This window comes from Herpailurus yagouaroundi, unplaced genomic scaffold (assembly GCF_014898765.1).
Source record: "Herpailurus yagouaroundi ecotype Mexico unplaced genomic scaffold, PumYag 28, whole genome shotgun sequence".
Taxonomy (NCBI): Eukaryota; Metazoa; Chordata; class Mammalia; order Carnivora; family Felidae; genus Herpailurus; species Herpailurus yagouaroundi.
In genome coordinates this window covers 128209010-128228549 of record NW_024412376.1, presented here as the reverse complement: position 1 = coordinate 128228549, position 19540 = coordinate 128209010, and the positions used below count along the sequence as shown (strand labels likewise).

At 39.0% G+C, this 19540-nt stretch overlaps 1 protein-coding gene across 1 annotated transcript in view; it reads right to left on the bottom strand.

Moving 5' to 3' along the window:
- Positions 1–19540, bottom strand: part of CORIN (corin, serine peptidase) — a 262182-nt gene that overhangs the window by 217832 nt on the left and 24810 nt on the right. The window contains 1 exon segment of the mRNA XM_040484427.1: positions 8991–9135. Within this exon segment, the coding sequence (XP_040340361.1) occupies positions 8991–9135 (145 nt within the window).

Here is a 19540-nt window from a genome sequence, read left to right as displayed (position 1 = left end):
GCTCACCACAAATGTAGCTACCATCTGTCACCATACAATGCTACTACAATATCATTGACTATATTCCCTATGCTGTGCCTTTTATTCCTGTGACTTAGTAACAGGAAGCCTCCCAATCCCATTCACCCATTTTGCCCATCCTCCCACCCACTTCCCTCTGGCAACCATCAGTCTGTCCTCTGTATTTAGAGTCTCATTCCACTTTCAGTTTGCTTGTTTGTTGATTCACTTTTTTGTGTGTTTTAGATTCCACTTACAAGTAAAATCATATGGTATTTATCTTTCCTAGTCTGACTTATCTCACTTAGCATAACAGACTCTAGGTCTATCCATGCCATCACAAATGGCAAGATCTCATCCTTTTTTATGGCTGCATAATATCCCGTTGTGTACATATATCACACCATCTTATCCAATTGTCTATTGATGGACAATTGGGTTGTTTCCATATCTGGACTATTGCAAATAATGCTGCAATAAACATAGGGGTACATACACCTTTTTAAATTAGTGTTTTCATTTTCTTTGAGTAAATACCCATAGTGAAACTGCTGGATGATATGGTAATTCTATTTTTTTTTTCATTTTTTGAGGAATATCCACATTGTTTTCCACAGGGGCTGCACTAGTTTGCATTCCCACCAACAGTGTATGAACGTTCCTTTTTCTCCACATCTTCACCAACACTTACTGTTTCTTGTGTTCTTGATTTTAGCCATTCTGACAGCTGTAAAGTGATGTATCATTGGGTTATAATTTGCATTTCCTTGATGACTGGTGATGTTGAGCATCTTTTCATGTGTCTGTATGTCTTCTTTGGAAAAATATAATTCAGGTCCTCTGCCCTTTTTTTTTGGTTTTTTTTTGTTTGTTTTTTGTTTTTTTTGCTTACAGTTTTTTTTAAAATTGTTTTATTTATTTTTTTTAAATTTACATCCAAATTAGTTAGTATACAGTGCAACAATGATTTCAGGAGTAGATTCCTTAATGCCCCTTACCCATTTAGCCCATCCCCCCTCCCACAACCCCTCCAGTAACCCTCTGTTCTCCATATTTAAGAGTCTTTTATGTTTTGTCCCCCTCCCTGTTTTTATATTATTTTTGCTTCCCTTCCCCAATGTTCATCTGTTTTGTCTTTTAGAGTCCTCATATGAGTGAAGCCATATGATATTTGTCTTTCTCTGACTGACTAATTTCACTTAGCATAATACCCTCCAGTTCCATTCATGTAGTTGCAAATGGCAAGATTTCATTCTTTTTGATTGCCGAGCAATACTCCATTGAATATATATATGCCACATCTTCTTTATCCATTCCATCGATGGACATTGGGGTCCTTTTCATACTCTGGCTATTGTTGATAGTGCTGCTATATACATAGGGGTGCATGTGTCCCTTCGAAACAGCACACCTGTATCCCTTGGATAAATGCCTAGTAGTGCAATTGCTGGGTCGTAGGGTAGTTCTATTTTTAGTTTTTTGAGAAAACTCCATACTGTTTTCCAGAGTGGCTGCACCAGCTTGCTTTCCCATTCTGCCCAGTTTTTAATTGGATTTCTGTGGGGTTTTGGTGTTAAGTTGTATAAATTCTTTATGTATTTTGGATATTAACCCCTTATCAGGTATATCATTTGTGTATATCCCCTCCCATTCAGTAAGTCATCTTTTTGTTTTGTTAATGGTTTCCTTCACTGTGCAGAAGCTTTTTATTTTGGTGTAGCCCAACAGTTTAATTTTGTTTGTGTTTCCCTTGCCTCAGGAGACACACAAGGAAAGTATTTCTATGGCTGATCTCAAAGAAATCACTACCTATGTTTTCTTCTAGGAATTTTATGGTATCAGTGCCACATTTAGATCTTTAATCCATTTCGAGTTTATTTTTGCATATCCTGTAAGTAAGTGGTCCACTTTCACGCTTTTGCATGCACCTGTCATTTTCCCAGCACCAGTTGTCGAAGAGACTTTTTCCCATTATATATTCTGGACTTCTTTGTCATAGATAAATTGACTATATAAGTATGGGTTTATTTCTGAACTCCATTCTGTTTCATTGATCTATGTGTCAATTTTTGTGCTAGCACTATACTGTTTTTATTACTATAGCTTTGTTGTATATCTTGAAATCTGGGATTGTGGTACCTCCAGCTTTGTTCTGATTTCTCAAGTTGGCTATGGCTACTTGGGGTCTTCTGGGTTCTATACAAATTTTAGTATTATTTCTTCTAGTTCTAGGTGAAATGCTCTTAGTATTCTCATAGTAATTGCATTGAATCTGTAGATTGCTTTGGATAATATGGACATTTTAACAATATTAATTCTTCCCATTCATGAGTATGGAATATCTTTCCATTTGTTTGTGTCATCTTCAATTCTTTCATCAATGTTTTCCAGTTTTCAGAGTAAAGGTCTTCCACTGCCTTGGTTAAGTTTATTCCTAGGTATTTTATTCTTTTCGGTGCAATTCTAAATGGATTGTTTTGTTAATTTCTCTATTGATGCTACTTCATTAGTGTATAGAAATACTATTGATTTCTGGGGGTTAATTTTGTATCCTGCAGATTTACCAGTTATTTATTTCCTCTAATAGCTTTTTGGTGGAGGATTTAAGATTTTCTATGTATAGTATCATGCCATCAGCAAATAGTGACAGCTTAACTTCTTCCTTACCAATATGGGTTCCTTTTATTTCTTTTCTTTTCTGATTACCATGAATAGGACTTCCAGTACAATGCTGAATAAAGGTAGTGAGAGTTCCTAATCTTATAGGAAAGGCTCTCAGTTTTTCACCATCGAGTATGATGTCAGCTGTGACTTTTTTACATGTGGCATTTATTATGCCGAGGTATGTTCCCTCTAAACCCACTTTGTTGGGAGTGTTTATCATGAACAGATGTTGAATTTTGTCAAATGGTTTTTTGCATCTATTAAGATGATCACATGATTTTTATTCTTCATTTTGTTGATGTGGTTGATCATATTGATTGATTTGCAAATATTGAACCATCCTTGCTACCTCAGAATAAATTCCACTTGATTCTGGTGAATGATCCTTTTAATGTATTATTGAATAGTTTGCTATTCTGTTAAGAGTTTTTGCATCTGTGTTCATCAGGGATACTGGCTTATCATTTTCTTTTTTTGTGTGGTGTCTTTGTCTGGTTTTGGTATCAGAGTAATGCTGGCCTCATAGAATGTCTTTGTAAGCTCTTCTTCCTCTTCTGTTGTTTGGAATAGTTTGAAGAGAATACATATTAACTCTTCTTTATTTTTTTTATTATTTTTTAATGTTTATTTATTATTAGAGACAGAGAGAGAGAGAGAGAGAGCAGGGAACGGGCAGAGAGAGAGGGAGACACAGAATCTGAAACAGGCTCCAGGCTCTGAGCTGTCAGCACAGGGGCCAACGGGGGCTCAAACTCACGGACTGTGAGATCATGACCTGAGCCAAAGTCGGAAGCTTAACTGACTGAGCCATCCAAGTGCCCCAGTTCTTCTTTAAATGTTTGGTAAAATCCACCTTGAAATCCATCTGATCCTGGACTTTCACTTTTTAAAAACCTAAATCTTTATTTTAGAGTCCAAATTTTTGGAACCATATGGACAGCTCAGACTATCCAATAATTTTAGAAATACTCAACTGGGGCACCTGGGTGGCTTAGTCAGTTAAGAATCCGACTCTTGATTTCAGCTCATGATCTCACAGTTTCATGAGTTCAAGCCCTGCTTTAGGCTCTGTGTACTGATCACACACAGCCCAACTGGGATTCTCCCTCTCTCCATCTTTCTTCCCCTTCTCAACTCATATTCTCTCTCTGTCTCTCTCAAAATAAACAAACTTTCAAAAAAAAAAAAAAAGAAGAAGAAAGAAAGAAAAAAAGAAATACTAAACTAAACTAAACCTTTGTAGCTCCAGCTTCAGGTTTGTGGGCTGAGGAGAGAAATAATTTGCTACTGCTCTCCTCTATATCCTGCTCCTGAAATAATTATTTAGAAAGTCCAACTCCCTTATCTTCCAGAATCTCTTTACTAACTTGACTTTTTGCATGAGAGAAGCCCAAAGGGACAAAACACTACTACACAGAGTGCATCTGTATTAGCATAAGGCTTTTATTATCTTTTCCTAATTCATAATCCTCTCGCTATTATTGTTGTCTTTTGAAGCTACAACTCCTGTTATTTATACAAAATTGGCATCCCAGCATCCCACAGCAACACTTATGGACCCATAAATAAATAAATAACTTTGAAAGAGCATGCAGTTAAAAACTCAAACCAAACAGAACATTTTTTAAAGTAAGCAGAATAATTTAATAAGGTTATTTTTAAAAACAAAAATATAAAACTGTTTTATTGCTTATTACAAAAACAAACATGTCAGTTATAAAATAGAAAATATTTATTTGAGCAGATACTACTTAACATATCCATATCAAATCATCTGGGGCAGAATCTATGAAAAGAATGTTTTTGAAGAAACTGTCCAAGAAACTCTCACTTTCTAAAGGTTACTTAAATATAAGCCAAAATCGTACTCAAAAGTGGTTATAAATGGTACATTTCCTAATCCCATATATAGTGATAAAAAAAATTGTACTCGTAGGTATAACCCAAGAGTAATGGAAACAGGTTCACACAAAAACTTGTACATGAATATTCAGAGAAACATTATTCATAATAACCAAAAGACGGAAACAACTAAAATGTCCATCAACTGGCAAATGGATTTTAAAAATGTGGTAAATCAATACAATAGAACATTATTTGGCCATAAGAAAGGGTGGAGTACTGATACATACTACAACATGGATGAATCTTGAAAATATTAACCCAAGTAAAAAATGCCAGTTACAAAACCACATATGCTCATACAAAATGTCCAGACTAGGGACATCTATAGAGACAGAACATAGATTAGTGGCTGCAAGAGGAGGATGGAAATATAGAGGACTAACAGTAAAAAGTATAGAGTGCCTTCTTAAAGTGATAAAAATGTTCCACAATTGATTGTAGGGATGGTGACACGTACCTGTGAATATACTAAAAATTGTCCAATATCCACTTTAAATAGGTATGTGAATTATATTCCAATAAAGCTGTACAAAAATTAGAATCTAATAAATAAAGAAGCAAACAAACAAATTTAACCCGATTAAAGCACTGCTTTAATAGCATCTCACCTCCGTGCAGAGGCCTCTAAGCCCTGAGGTACTTATTTTTTTTTTTCAATATATGAAGTTTATTGTCAAATTGGTTTCCATACAACACCCAGTGCTCATCCCAAAAGGTGCCCTCCTCAATACCCATCACCCACCCTCCCCCCCCACCCCCCCATCAACCCCTGAGGTACTTAAAAATGTGTTTAAAACTTACATTTAGCATTCTACCCTGAGGATGAAAGGAAATACTCTTCAGTGTGTGTGAGCCTCTGAACCTCTTAGAATTAGACCTTTAAAAATGACAGTGGTCTGACTGAGGGAGCTCCTATCAGACAGACCCTCGCAAAGATAACAACCATAAATCTGGACAAAGCACACCAAAAAAGTACCCGAAGGCCCAGGAAAGGAAACAGAAGCTGGCCAATTCTGGAGAAGAGTTGAGTCTTGGAAGAAAAGAGTGGCAGCGAAGAGTTTCAGAGTTTTGTCCTGTCTCTGGCCTGAGAGCAGACCACAGTTGGTACCATGTGGGGGCAGGGCGACTAAAACTCCAGTAGATAACCTGAAGTCTTCCTGGGCTGAGCCACTTCCTGTTTCCTCTTCTAACTTGTCACTTTGTAACCTCTGCAGTGTCTCTCCTCTCTTGGGTATGAAACCCAGCACTTCGGGTTCTTTTCCTTCTTCTCTGACCATTCTTCCTGTATCTCTTGATTCCTTGTTTTTCTTTATCTTCCCCTTAAATACTCCAGGGCTTTTGCCCTCAGCTTTTGATCAGTACACTTCCTGTTTATGGTTCATCTATTTCTATTGCTTCAACTGCCAGTGAGACTCACACCTTCATAACTGGTCAGACTCGGCTTCCCTTCTGGATCCTTCTAGCTTCAAACCAGTAACAGTGGGGTGAGAGTTAAATTCTTTTTTTGTTTGTTTGTTTATTTATTTATTGGGGGGGGGCACGGTGCTGAGAGAGAGGGAGAGAGAGAATCCCAAGCAGCCTCCAAGCCTAGCACAGGCCCAACTTGGGGCTTGATCTCATGACCATGGGATCATGAGTTGAACTGAAATTAGGAGTCAGCACTCAACCGAGACACTCAGGCATCCTAAGTTCTAAAGTGAACACGAAAGCCAAAAATCATGTGTAGTCACAATTTCCTTTGAAATTTCCTTAGGAAAGCAACATGTTCTTCTATACCTACATTCCTTTTTTTTTTTTTTTAATTTTTTTTAATGTTTATTTATTTTTGAGAGAAACAGAGAGAAACAAAGAGAGAGAGACACAGCATGAGCAGGGGAGGCGTTAGAGAGAGAGGGAGACACAGAATCCGAGGCAGGCTCCAGGCTCTGAGCTGTCAGCACAGAGCCCGACGCGGGGCTTGAACTCACAAACTGTGAGATCATGACCTGAGCGGAAGTCAGTAGCCTAGCCGACTGAGCCACCCAGGCACCCCTATACCTACATTCATTTCTTAGTCTTGCCTACACTGTTGAATTTGATCAAGATAAATGCACTTAAACTATGATGCCAATATATTTTGTTTTCCCACAAGTATCTCTAAGTTAACATGTCCAAACTAAACTTCCAACCTGCCTTCCATCTACCTACATCACACTCTTCCACTTTTATTTCCTCCTTGAACAAATGGTACCAAAATCACCCTGGTTGCCTAAGCCAAAAATTCAGAGGTCAACATTGATACCTCTTTTCCTTCACAGCAAAATCCAATCAGTCCTGATTTCTGATTTTAATCCACCAAATGCCTTAATTCAAGCCCTTATCATTTTTTTACTTAGACCATAGTCAGAGCCTCAAAAAGGCCTCCTGACTTTCTGCCTCCAATCCTCTGTGGTTTATCTAGACCTACTGTCTTTTGCAGATGCAAATATGATCAGATTTATCCCTGCTTGGAAAGATCCTCTAATGGTAAACTACCACTCATAGCAGCGGCTCTCAAGCATTTTTCTAGAAAATAAATACTATTTTCAAATTAATACTATATAAGGTCCTAATATCTACAAACAGAAGCTGTATTTTATTAGGATTAATTTACTGTATAAATTATAAGTGTATAACTTATTAAAAACCAATTAAAAAATAATAGGTAGTTTTGATGAAATATAAAAATCCAAAATTGTTGGTAAGCAATTTGATCAAAATCACCTTGCTATTTATTTCTCTATTTCATTTGAATGCACATGATCAAAAAAATCCTGATTCATAGCAATAGGTAACTACCAAAAGTAGTATTTGGGGGTTTCTCCCCACTAACAGTTCACCTTTTAAGTTTAGCATTTGATTCATTTACAGAGATAGCAAGATCCAAATACAAATTAATTAATCTGTCAGCACAAATTACTTGGTTGTTGGTCTCCACTCGGTTAAAAATTGGTGTGTAATATTTAGTTTGAGTATGTGTTTAAGATTTCTTTTATAAATTGAAAGCCAAAACAAACATTTGCAGGGAGGCTGGGTGGCTCAGTTGGTTGAGGTTCTGACTCTTGATTTCAGCTCAGGGCATGATCCCAGGCTAGTGGGATTGAGCCCCATGTCAAGCTCCACACTGAGTGTGGAGCCAACTTAAGATTCTCTCTCTCTCTCTCTCTCTCTCTCTCTCTCTCTCTCTCTCTCTTTCTCCTGGGGCATCTGGGTGGCTCAGGGGTTAAGCATCCGACTTCATCTCATGTCATGATCTCGTGGTTCATGAGTTCGAGCCCCAAATTGGGCTTTGAGCCTGCTTCAGATCCTCTGTCCCCTTCTCTCTGCCTCTCTCCCTCTCTCTGGCCCTTCCCCCCGCCTCAAAAATAAATAAACATTTTTAAAAAATTCTCTCTTTATCCCTTTGCCCCTCTTTCCAGCTCTCCCCCCTCTCTCTCTAAAATTAAAAAAAAAAGGGGGCACCTGGGTGACATAGTTGGTTAAGCACATTCCTCTTGAGCTTGGCTCAGATTATGATCTCAAGGTTTGTGAGTCTGGGCCCACACTGGGTTCTGCGCTAACCGCATGGAGCCTGCATGGGATTCTGTCTCTCCTCTCTGCCCCTCCCCTGCTTGTGTGTGCTCTCTCTCTCTCACACACACAAAAATAAATAATAAACTTAAAACATTTTTTTTAAAAAGAAAGAAAAAAGAAAACATTTGTGTAATCCTTGGAATTCTTCCTCAGAACCTTGGTTTCATGGAATAGAGTTTGAAAACCAATTACCTAGGAGCTTAAGCCCAATTCCCTTAGGACAACATGCAAGGGCCTGTGTCATTTGGACTTTTATCTATCAATCTAACTGCATTTACGCCCACTGCCAAAATTCTACCCAATCTCCTAAGTCTACCTCCATCTAGCACAAGGTTATACTTTTGCACTTGCTACTATCTCTGCCAAACCCTGTACTTGTACTATGGCCTTCTTACCTGAATTGCTATGAACTCTCCCAAAGTTAAAATGTTAATACCTCATGAACGCTTCTTCGATTTCCCCCAAAGTACCTAGGGTAAACCTCCATCAACTTGTGTTGCCTTGTGTAGTAATCATCTCTTCCTCTCCCCCATGAGTTCCTAAGAAAGGACTTTAAGTTAACCATCCCTAGGTTCTCAGGGACTTTCAAAGTGCCTGGTACCTGGTAATCATACCTTAAGTGCTTTTAATTAATTACTTCATTAATTTATATTGATAATAATCACTAGCAGAGTGATTACACTGGCAGAAACTTCAGATTTGCATTAGATAGTCAACAGGTAACGCTTTCACCAAGTTGACACTTCAGGTTGAATAAGTACTAAGTAGAAATGACGGTTATGCTTATTTTCATTTTGACTTCATTTTTCTTTAATAGTGGCATCACTCACCAACAAAGGAGAGCAGGATCACGAGCAGGACAATGAGGGCACAGATACACGGAATCAAGACCAGCAACAGGAAGCGGAGAATATTCGCAGTTGCCAGCTTCTGAGAGCAGCCATCACCCATGTTATTGTCAACAGCTCCCAAGACCTAATGTAAAAGAGGAATATGAAACATGGTTTTAATATTACAAGGCAATGCAATACACGGTATGAAATTATAGAGTACAGCTGTCCATTCAGAGAAGCAGCATTCCTGAGAGATTCTAGTGCGTGTGCTTTAGGGCATGAAAATGAACTTAGGCATTAAATCACACTATTAAGTGAACAAATAACTATACAACCACATTCAAGGCAGATAAAATCATCTGTTTCTGAAGTGTTTTTCAGGAGTACATGAACTTTTAACGATATCCCATCTTGCATTTTTTAACATATTTGCCAATTTGGTATTATTTCAAAGGGCTCTGAGTTTCCATGGCAAGGACTTATCTTGGTCCAGAGCTACAAGCAAAGACTACCTAGTACAGTGATAAAATATTGGTGAGTAGGTGTAGACAGGACATTATCTAGATTTCACTGTTGTTCGTCCCCTCAGTCCTAAGCCCAATCTGCATGAATCTAGATAAAATTAATTTTCAGCCATTTATAATTCAGCAAGATTAAATATTACTGACCATGTATTTAGTGACAAGCTGAACAATGAAAAAGAGAGCCTGTCCTGTTGACCAGTTAAACACTGACAACCCCTGAGGATACCTTCCACTGTCCAGGCTGCCCCTGCAGTCTATCTATTTGTGAAAGCATTATGAGATGGTTCCGACAACATTCTTATCTTAAAGTACTTGAAATTTTGCTAATTTAAACTAAAATTAAATACCTTAATTTTTAGTTTGGCCCCTTGCCAGAAATGATGTCTGGAAGTTCATTTCTTGCAAATGGCTAGTTTAGGGCACTGACATTTTCAACAGGAGTCTGAGATGAAATTAAAAGTGATTTGAGTCCCTCACTATGAGCGATTCTTCCAATCCCACGTGAAGGTGTTTCTCACGGCTTCCTCTTAGACTTTTGACTCTCCTAGCATTTTCTTCTGTGACAGTTTCAGAGCTTGAATGATAACCTCTGCATGAGTGACTCCTGAACCTTTCTCGAGTCTCCAACTTCCTTCCAAGTTGTATCATATATTTCCAATGCCCGGTGCTCAGCGGCATCTCTTCTCAACAAGTCCAAAACCAAATTAATCTCTTTCTCTGTCTCTACCTTAAAGCTAGTTCTTCTCTTGATTTCCATATTTTTGCTAACAGACATTCCACTACTCCAGTACCCCAAGACTCCTCACTTCTCCATCATCCCCCCATGCCACGCATTATCAGGTTTTGTTGGTTCTTCCCTTATAACAATGTCTAATTTTGAAAAATGAATGGCCTTTGAGATAGACCTTTATCCTAATCAAGAAGTTCCTAATAGAATGGTCCTGTACTTGATCGTTTACAGTATATAACAAGTACTTGAAAATTTCTCATGGATAAAAAAGCAACTTGGATACGTTCTTCTGGATTGCAAGGCATATGTGATATTCCATTTCTGCTTTATTCCCCCTAAATCAGAATCAATTCTTATTCGCTAACACATATCGCAGGCAGTGTTCACTACATGTACTGTGATGTAATGACACCCTCTGTAATTTTAAGCATACCCCATGAGACATATTATTTGAAAGAACATATGATGTTAGCTTGAGAATGGCTTGATCTGCTAGGTTAATGTCTTTACTGACCCATTCCCTCTGCACCTGGTTTAATCCATCAGCCAAAGTGAGATCAGAGTGAGTTTACAATTTGATCTGCACGAAGACATGGCACTGTGTTAGAGGAGACCATAAAAAGAATGTGACCACCCATCGACCTGTGAGCGGGACCCAGGCAATCAGAGGCTCCTCACCCCCTCCCCCGTCCTTGAAATGTACCACTGTTCCCACAGCCAGAGCCATTTTCAAGAATGCAGCCTTGAGAGAGCAATGTGTTGTTGAGACCATCTGGACAATACACATGACTAAACCTAGTTAAGGCCTCTATATAAACTTTTATGATTCAGGCAGGCAGGTGTGGAAATTCACTCATCTTGTCTGCCTAAGGCAAGCCTCATAGTAAGTTACCTTGCTTCTTAAACCTACCATCTACCAATCTGAAGTGGTCCGTCTTTTTCTTCAGTATCTCCTTGCACTCTGTGTGTAAAAGCCAGTTTTGAATTTTACCCAGGAAGCTCCTAAGTTTGCAAACCAACACACTGACACAATTTAATATAAGATCTGCAATAGCACAATAATTACAACACCAGCGTTGGACGGGTGGTGTCCTTTCAGGCATAGAAATAAGCAAGTGTGGGACTACAGCCCAACAGAGACAGTAGGAGAATCTACTGACTTACTTCATTTACTCAGCAATTAGTTATTGAAAACCTAAGATTATCATCAGCATGGTGATGGATGTAACTATGATTTCAGACTAACTGTCCCTCAAAAGCTCACAGTCTTATAGGAAAGATAAGTCCATAAACGATATATCTACATGTCAAGGTAGCAAATGTTAAGCACCATGACATTTACAGCTAAAGTGCCGTAAGAAATCAAAAGATAGGAATACAATTTCTTGCTGCAGGATCAGGTAAAGCATTACAGAGAACCAGCACTTGAGGCAAACATAACTCCGAGAAAAGTACCCCTGAAAAGTCCTACTATAGTTTTAAAGAGTTGTAAGATACAATCAGAGAGGTAAGGAAGTTATGAACTTTCTTTGGCTTCTATAACAGTAGAAAAGGTTTCTTTGTTAAGATGGTCACGGGAGGTTACAGAGATCATCTTCTTAGGTAGCAAATTCACAATGGCCTCAGCACTGTCTGGAATCTTGTAGACAAGCACATCCTATTTAGTATTGATCCATGAAGAGTCAGCGGAGAAAGTGCTAGAAGCTCATTCTGATATCTCCTATGGATATAGGAGTCAAGTCAACAAGTCAACAAGTACTTGACCTCCAGAAACCATATTCATGATTTGTGCAAATATGTTCTCCAGTGTCTAGGAAATTGTTTGCTCTTATCAAGGGGAGAAGACAAAGAAATACTTAGAAGAAAGCCAGCACTATTGTCAATTTCATAACTGTCCTCCTGTACTCATGACCACTTAGGACTATAGCTATAAGTGCTGCATTACTCAGAGGCCAGAGGAGTTTCCCCTGGGCATAACATAACTCTTAGACTCTCTTGTTGAGTTAATAACACCAGATGAGATAACCTGCTGGGGAAATTCCTAAGCTTTGTTTCAGTGGACTACAACCTTCTCTCCAGAGGGCACCCTCCTCCAGAAACTACCTCCACGGGCTTGAAACTGTAAGACAAGCACAAGCACAGCATTCCATGGGACAGGCGGGCAAGACTGCATCTGATTGACTTGCACATACTTCAAATATGTCCTTCTTGTGTTTTGTTAATCCTGCTGGTAAAGACTCATTTCTTATATCTTAAGAGCTACATTTCTTTTAAAAGCTGCCATGTTGGTTTATACCACATGTACGGATACAATCTATCTAACTAGGATATTTTCTTGAGTCAACTTGATTCCATGTGGGAGACCTTCTCATCCCTCTCCTTTCATATTTTTAACTCTCTCATGCTCACCCCTGAACTTGCTGACTCAACCATTTCCATGACAGCCATCCTCTGACTCTTTGGAGACCGGCTGTCCATGGATGCCTCTATCTTGTTCCAGTCTATCAGCTCTCTCCTTTTTTCATTTCCCTACATATCTTCTTTAAAATCTTTGTGCCATTAATGCAACAATACTCTTGCTAATGCCCTGAACCTGCTCACCCCTCTAAATTTTCTTCTCATCCATCATGTAAAAGTCAATACCAGATGAATCCAACAATCTTATCTCTCTGTATCTACACCTGGACAGTTGAGTGTAGCTGTAAAAAGTCACTCAACAGGACTACTCAATTGCTGACTTAAAGCCTTCTCCATTCTCCTCAAACTACCTTCTCCCATTCCGCCCTCACCCTAAAAAATGACCCATCTCAATTCCCATCTTACACAGAGAACAAAAACTGTCAAATGAGAATTGCCTCACTTACTTAAATCTAAACCTACACATCTGATCATTTATAGACCCTTCCTTCCTGTTCAAACAGAGAAGCTATTTAAGGCTCCTCATATTTAAGACTAATCCTGGGGTGCCTGGTGTTTCAATCAGTTAAACATCTGACTCTTGATTTTGGCTCAGGTCATGATCTCACAATTCATGAGTTCAAACCCCCTTTCAGGCTCTGCACTGTGTCAGCACAGAGCCTGCTTGGAAGTCTCTCTTGCTCTCTCTCTCTGTCCCTACCCCACGTGCTCTCTCTCTCTCTCTCTCTCTCTCTCTCTCAAAATAAATAAACCTTAAAAAAAATTTTTTTTTAAAGGCTAATCCTCCCACACTCCATCTCCTTTTCCCTGCTCAGGAATCTTACATCTTAATTCTCCATTAAATCATACATCCAAATCCAAATTCTTTCTCTCTCTCTCTTATTCTCTCTCTCTCTCCTTCTCTCCCTCATTCCCCACCCCTCTCTCACTGCCATCAGCTTTTTATCATGTTTAGATTTCTCCAGTTATTTTTTTAACTGTCCTCAAGCCTAATTGCAACAGCCACTGTCCTATTTCTCTCCTTCTTTTGCATCCCAAACACCCTAAGAGTTGTTAATATTTATTGTCCAAATTTCTTCACTTACTGTTTACTCTTGTGGCCACTACAATTTGGGACCCACTTCTGTCACCACACCAAAAGACTTTTTGGTATGGTCACCAACAATGTCCATATTGCCATATCCAAATGACATTTTTCAGTCATCATTGTAATGACATCTCAATATCATTTGAATGATCAAATTCTCAGCCACTCCCATCTGCTTCAAGCACTTTCTTCCCTTGACTTCTCTTTCTCCTGTCTCTATGGTCATTCCTTCTCTTTCTGTAGGCTCTTTTCTCACATTCACACTCTCCAGGCAATGTCACCTACACAAATAGCATCAATTGCCAACCCTGTACATGTGACTTACATCTTTAAATACTGAGCATAATTCTTTCCCCTGAGCTCCAGACTTTTGTATCCAACAGGCCATTTGACATCTTCTCAATGGATGTTACAAAAATACCTCAAACTTGACATGTCTGAAACAAAACAAATAATCTTTATCCTCCTATCTGGTATTTTTCTAGAGTTTCCTATCTCAGGAAAAAGTAATTGAGCACCTGTTGTGTGTCAGGTGATGTTTGGGCACTTGGGATATATCATTGTGCAGGCAAAAATCTCCAGCTTCATAGATCTTATATTCTAGTAAAAATTTACCATCATGTTTACCTATATCCATTATTTCTCTCCCTAATTTGTTCTCTACATTCTAGCCAGAATGATGAAGAGGATGTATATCACTGGATACGAGAAAAGGCAACATGAAAAATGATTCCCAAACTTAACTAATTCAGAAAATTCAGAGCCTAGAACCAAGATACGATCATGAGAAGCATGTACCCAGTGTATTGGTAGAGATTTGGAGAGGGCTTTGGACTTCCACAGGGGTGTGTGGGATTTCAAGTCCATTTTGTTAAGATTTCAAAGGTCAGGGACATCTGGGTGGCCCAGTTAAGCATCCGACTCTTGATTTTGGCTCAGGTCATGATCTCATGGTTCTTGAGTTCAAGCCCGCATCAGGCTCTATGCTGACATCATGGAACCTGCTTGGGATTCTCTCTCTCCTTCTCTCTGTGCCCCTCTCCTGCTCACACATGCTCTCTCACTCGTGTTCTCTCTCTCTCTCTCTCTCAAAATAAATACATAAACTTAAAAAAGATTTCAAAGGTCAAAGAGACCATAGTTGACATTTCAGGTACATTAGCCTATCTTGTTCTGCCTTCCTAGAACATCTGACTTTATTAGCACATAGTGCAGTCTTGGGAATACTTCCACAGCTGCAAATGGCAGAAGCTGCTTTAGAACAAGGAGATACCTGCTTCTGTAATCATAGCATAAATAGTACTAACTCAGTTGTGACTCTCTCTTTATATGCAAATCGTTCCCTTTTCTCATCAGTGTACCAGCATCTACAGTAGCACCTGAACACAATCAGGAGTGGACCAATACCAATTGAATAAATAAATGAATTAAATCACCTAAACAGAAATTGCTCTGTGCATCATTAATGGAAATTAGTACTTCTTTTTTTAAATTATATACGCCTTACAAAGTCTATTCCAAAATCATGGAGCAGAAAATGTGTTTGGTAAAAAAAGTAAAAATATTTCCCGTTCAGGGAAAATATACTAAAATTAATAAAATTGGCTTTTACTAGGAGTATTGGTACAATTCCATACTCACATTTCCTATTATGAGCCTTGAAGTCAGTTAGAAACTTTTGTGATTCAAGGAGTAAATTTTAGTGGGTTTTTTTATAGGCAAAATTTTTTAAATACTATCTTTGTTAAGAACATGAAAAGAAGTGGTTTTGTAACACCATTAACCCCCTAAATCAGAGATTCCCAGACATTCTTGGCTCAGGGAATTATTGGCTTCCAGGTAATTTTTTTTTTTTTCAGTGGCCTAAACCAAAAGAAATGCCTAACAATTCCATTTTTTTAAGTCTCTTGGTACCACTATTTTATATGTTTTTGCATCCTAAGCACTTAGTAGACATTTGAAAAAATACAACACATAAATTGAAATAAGCAAAATTTTCATGTGATTCTTAAGTAATGACAAATACTTACACACAACACCTCAAACCTTGGAATCAGATTGGAAATCACCACCATTCATCGCGTGTGATTTTTTCCGTGGTACAACTTTTTACACAGTAACCATCAAGAACCCAGCCTTATGAAGACAGGATGATATCAAGAGGAATATAGTACAATGTGGAAACTGTAAACTATCTCAAGCTAGTATTTCTTTTGATAACCAACAAATGTTGAGTATCACTGGATTCCTTTCAAAAACTGAAAATAACTAGCAGAGCCTCTGTGAGTCACTGCAGTGTTTGGGGGACCTCAGCCCACAGTTTGGAAATCATGGTTCCACACTATTTCTCCAACATCTACCTGCCTAAGTCCGAATCCTCGGAGAAGTCATTCATATTTAACCTCATTCAGAAAGTTTCCCTTGATACCCTAGCTATAAATAATCTCCCTCTGCCTTATCTGAATTTCTGGTAGGTGGCAGAGACTAATTGACTGCTAGCATCTATTCTTTCCTTTAATCTTAGAAACAGAATCTTAAATTTTGTTTGGGTCAATATTTAATGGCCACTAAGAATAGAGACAACATTTCCCAGCCTCGCTTGCAGCTATGTAAGGCCATGTGGCTGAGTTCTTGCTCATGAAATGAAACTAGAAGTAGTAAATGTGACTTACAGGAAGGGTCCTCAAAGAGAGGGGTATTGTCTTTCCTCTTTCCTGCTGGTGGGAATATGAATGTAATAGCTGGAGCTCAAGCAACCATTTTAGACTCTGAAGTAAAAACTATATGCAGAAGGCAGCCGAGTAGCAAGAAAGAAGGAAATTGAATCCCTGATGGATTTGTGAAGCTGATCTATCAGTCCTGAACTGCTTATTTTCCAGACTACATTCACATGAGAAAAGAATAAATTCTTGATAAATCACTGTCAGTCTGAATATTCCATCACTTGCAGTTGAAGCAATTTTAACTGACCTATGCACTTATCACTTTCTACTTTGGATCATGGTCATGTATGTACAAACTAAAATTATCAATCTACAATCTCAGTACTAGGTAGGAGTACTAGTACATAGTACATAGTACATAGTAGGATCAATTAAATATATGTTTTCTCAATTGAATAAATGACTCACAATTAAAGCTCAAAACATGTCCCAAGAAATGTTTGGGGTTTTTAATTTACTTACTGTGTATGGGAGGGAGATAAAAACCATAAGAGACTTTTTGATAAATAATATAACTGTCAAGTGTGTTTGCCTTTGACCAGAATCACAGAAACTCAGTGTGACCACAGTAGATTATCTCCTGCTACTCAGGAGCTAGGCGCCTTTTATATGTCTTCAACAAGGATAAATTCAGAAGAAAAAATTTACAACATAGTAAAATATAGCTTATCAATTTTCAATTAAAAATTTCTGGGGCACCTGGGTAGTTCAGTCAGTTACGCGTCCAACTCTTGATTTTGGCTCAGGTCATGATCTCATAATTCCTGAGATCAAGCCCCAAGTAGGGCTGTGTGCTGACAGTGAGAAGCCTGCTTGGGATTCCCTCTTCCTCTCTCTCTGCACTCCCCTGTTTGCACTCTCTCTCTCTCTCTCAAAATAAATAAACTTCTAAAAAATTTCTAAAGGGGCACCTGGGTGGCTCAGACAGTTGAGCATCCAACTTCAGCTCGGGTCATGATCTCAAGGTCCATGAGTTTGAGCCCCACATCAGGCTCGCTGCTGTCATCCTATCAGTACAGAGCCCACTTCAGATCCCCTGTCCCCCTCTCTCCACCTTTCCCCCACTTACACTCTCCCAAAAATAAATATACATTTTTTTTTAATTTCTAAATACAGTGTAGTAATGAAAATGTTTCATCAGGAGTTAATAGGGAGCAAGCAATAAAACGTGAGGTTGGTTAAAATGCAGGCAATTAGTGGACTAGGTCACCTCACAATCCCATTGGAAACCCCACATTCTCTCCCAACTTCAGCAATCTCCTACCTGGTTTCCCCCTATCCTCACCTGTCCCCTTCCAACCTCACATTGTAGCCCTGCTTAAAACCCTCCAGAAACAAAGGCAAACTTCTTTCACATGGCGTAGAGGACAGTGTTTGTCAGACTTCGATGTACATGTGAAACATGTGGGAGGAGTCTGAGCCAGCAGGTCTGGGGTGGAGCCTGAGACTGTGCATTCCTCCCCAGCTCCCAGGTAACGCTGATGCTAGTGGTCTGAGAACCACACTTTGCAGTAGCAGGATCTAGGGACCCTTCTGGGTCTGCACCACCAATGCTAGCCTCTTTGGACACCTCTCATGGCCTCCTTCTCTACCTTCTGCCACCTGGCTCTTCCGGATGCTCAGAAGAACTCTCTGCCTAGAACGGCCTCCCTCCATCTCCCAACCAGCCTGTGTCCCTCAAGACTCACCCTTCCTACATCCACTCATGACCATGATTAGTTCTCATCTTTCTGCTCTTTATCCCAGTTGCAATTTACATATATGTTTGTGCTCATTAGATTCTGTTGGTTATTCCTGCCACACTGTGGGCGCCATAAAGTCAGGGACCATGTTGGCTTTTGCTCGCCAGTGTAGCCCTATACGTGAAAAGGGCCTTGACTGTAGTAGGCACTTCATAAAAGTATTAAAATGATGAATCAATAAATTCATCTAAATCTGCCCTTCCACTGTCAGAAGAGTCCTGGAAACACAAGGAGTAAAATGCTGTTCCATGTTGGAATAATTACTTACCATCATAATAATAACAGAAATAATAACAATACAGCAAAAAATCAATTGGGCATTTCCTGTGAGCCAGGCACTGCTCTCAGTGTTTTGCATATAAAAATGCTCTTAATCCTCAAAAAACTCTACTAGGTGGTTGCTATTACCATACCCATTTATAGATGAGTGTGAGGCTCTTTGTGAATAACTTATAAAAGTAATTCAAAGCAACTGACAAAAAGGCAGAATCCAAAGCAATATTCAGTCATTCAGTTCCTTTTTCTAAAGCTCAGTAGAAAGACCAGAGATCTCATGATTTTTTAATTTGATCAAATTCTATGGTTTTCAGAACTTTTTAGAACACACTGTCCACACTCCAGCTCTGTCCCTGCGAAGATAGACTAAGCTTTTACCCTGAGTCATGCAGAGCTGGATCCAGATGTCCTATGAAGGACAAGATCTCATGGCCCTCATCCTAAAAGACTCAAAACCACCCATTCCTGAGTACAGCTCGTCCTTTGGAGGTAGGAAATAGACCTTTTCCTGAGTCTCCATGTTTCTGCCCCTCCTCCCAGGTCAGATATGGCATAATGGAGGTTACCACAGCCAGCCATTAAGAGATACATTTTAGAAGTGGCCTGTCTGTGGTATTTTTCAATTTCTTTCTAGAGCTCACATTTCAAAATTACCTTTATAACCTTGATCTAATTATCTAGTAAAACCTTAATTACCTGGAATTTTGAAGTGCATAAGTTTTCTATTCTCCATCTTTTAGATATGAGAGATGGAAAAATCATAAGAAAATAAGTAAACTGTTGGGGCGCCTGGGTGGCGCAGTCGGTTAAGCGTCCGACTTCAGCCGGGTCACGATCTCGCGGTCCGGGAGTTCGAGCCCCGCATCGGACTCTGGGCTGATGGCTCAGAGCCTGGAGCCTGTTTCCGATTCTGTGTCTCCCTCTCTCTCTCTGCCCCTCCCCCGTTCATGCTCTGTCTCTCTCTGTCCCAAAAATAAATAAACGTTGAAAAGAAAAAAATTTAAAAAAAAAAAAAAAGAAAATAAGTAAACTGTCAAGAATTAAATT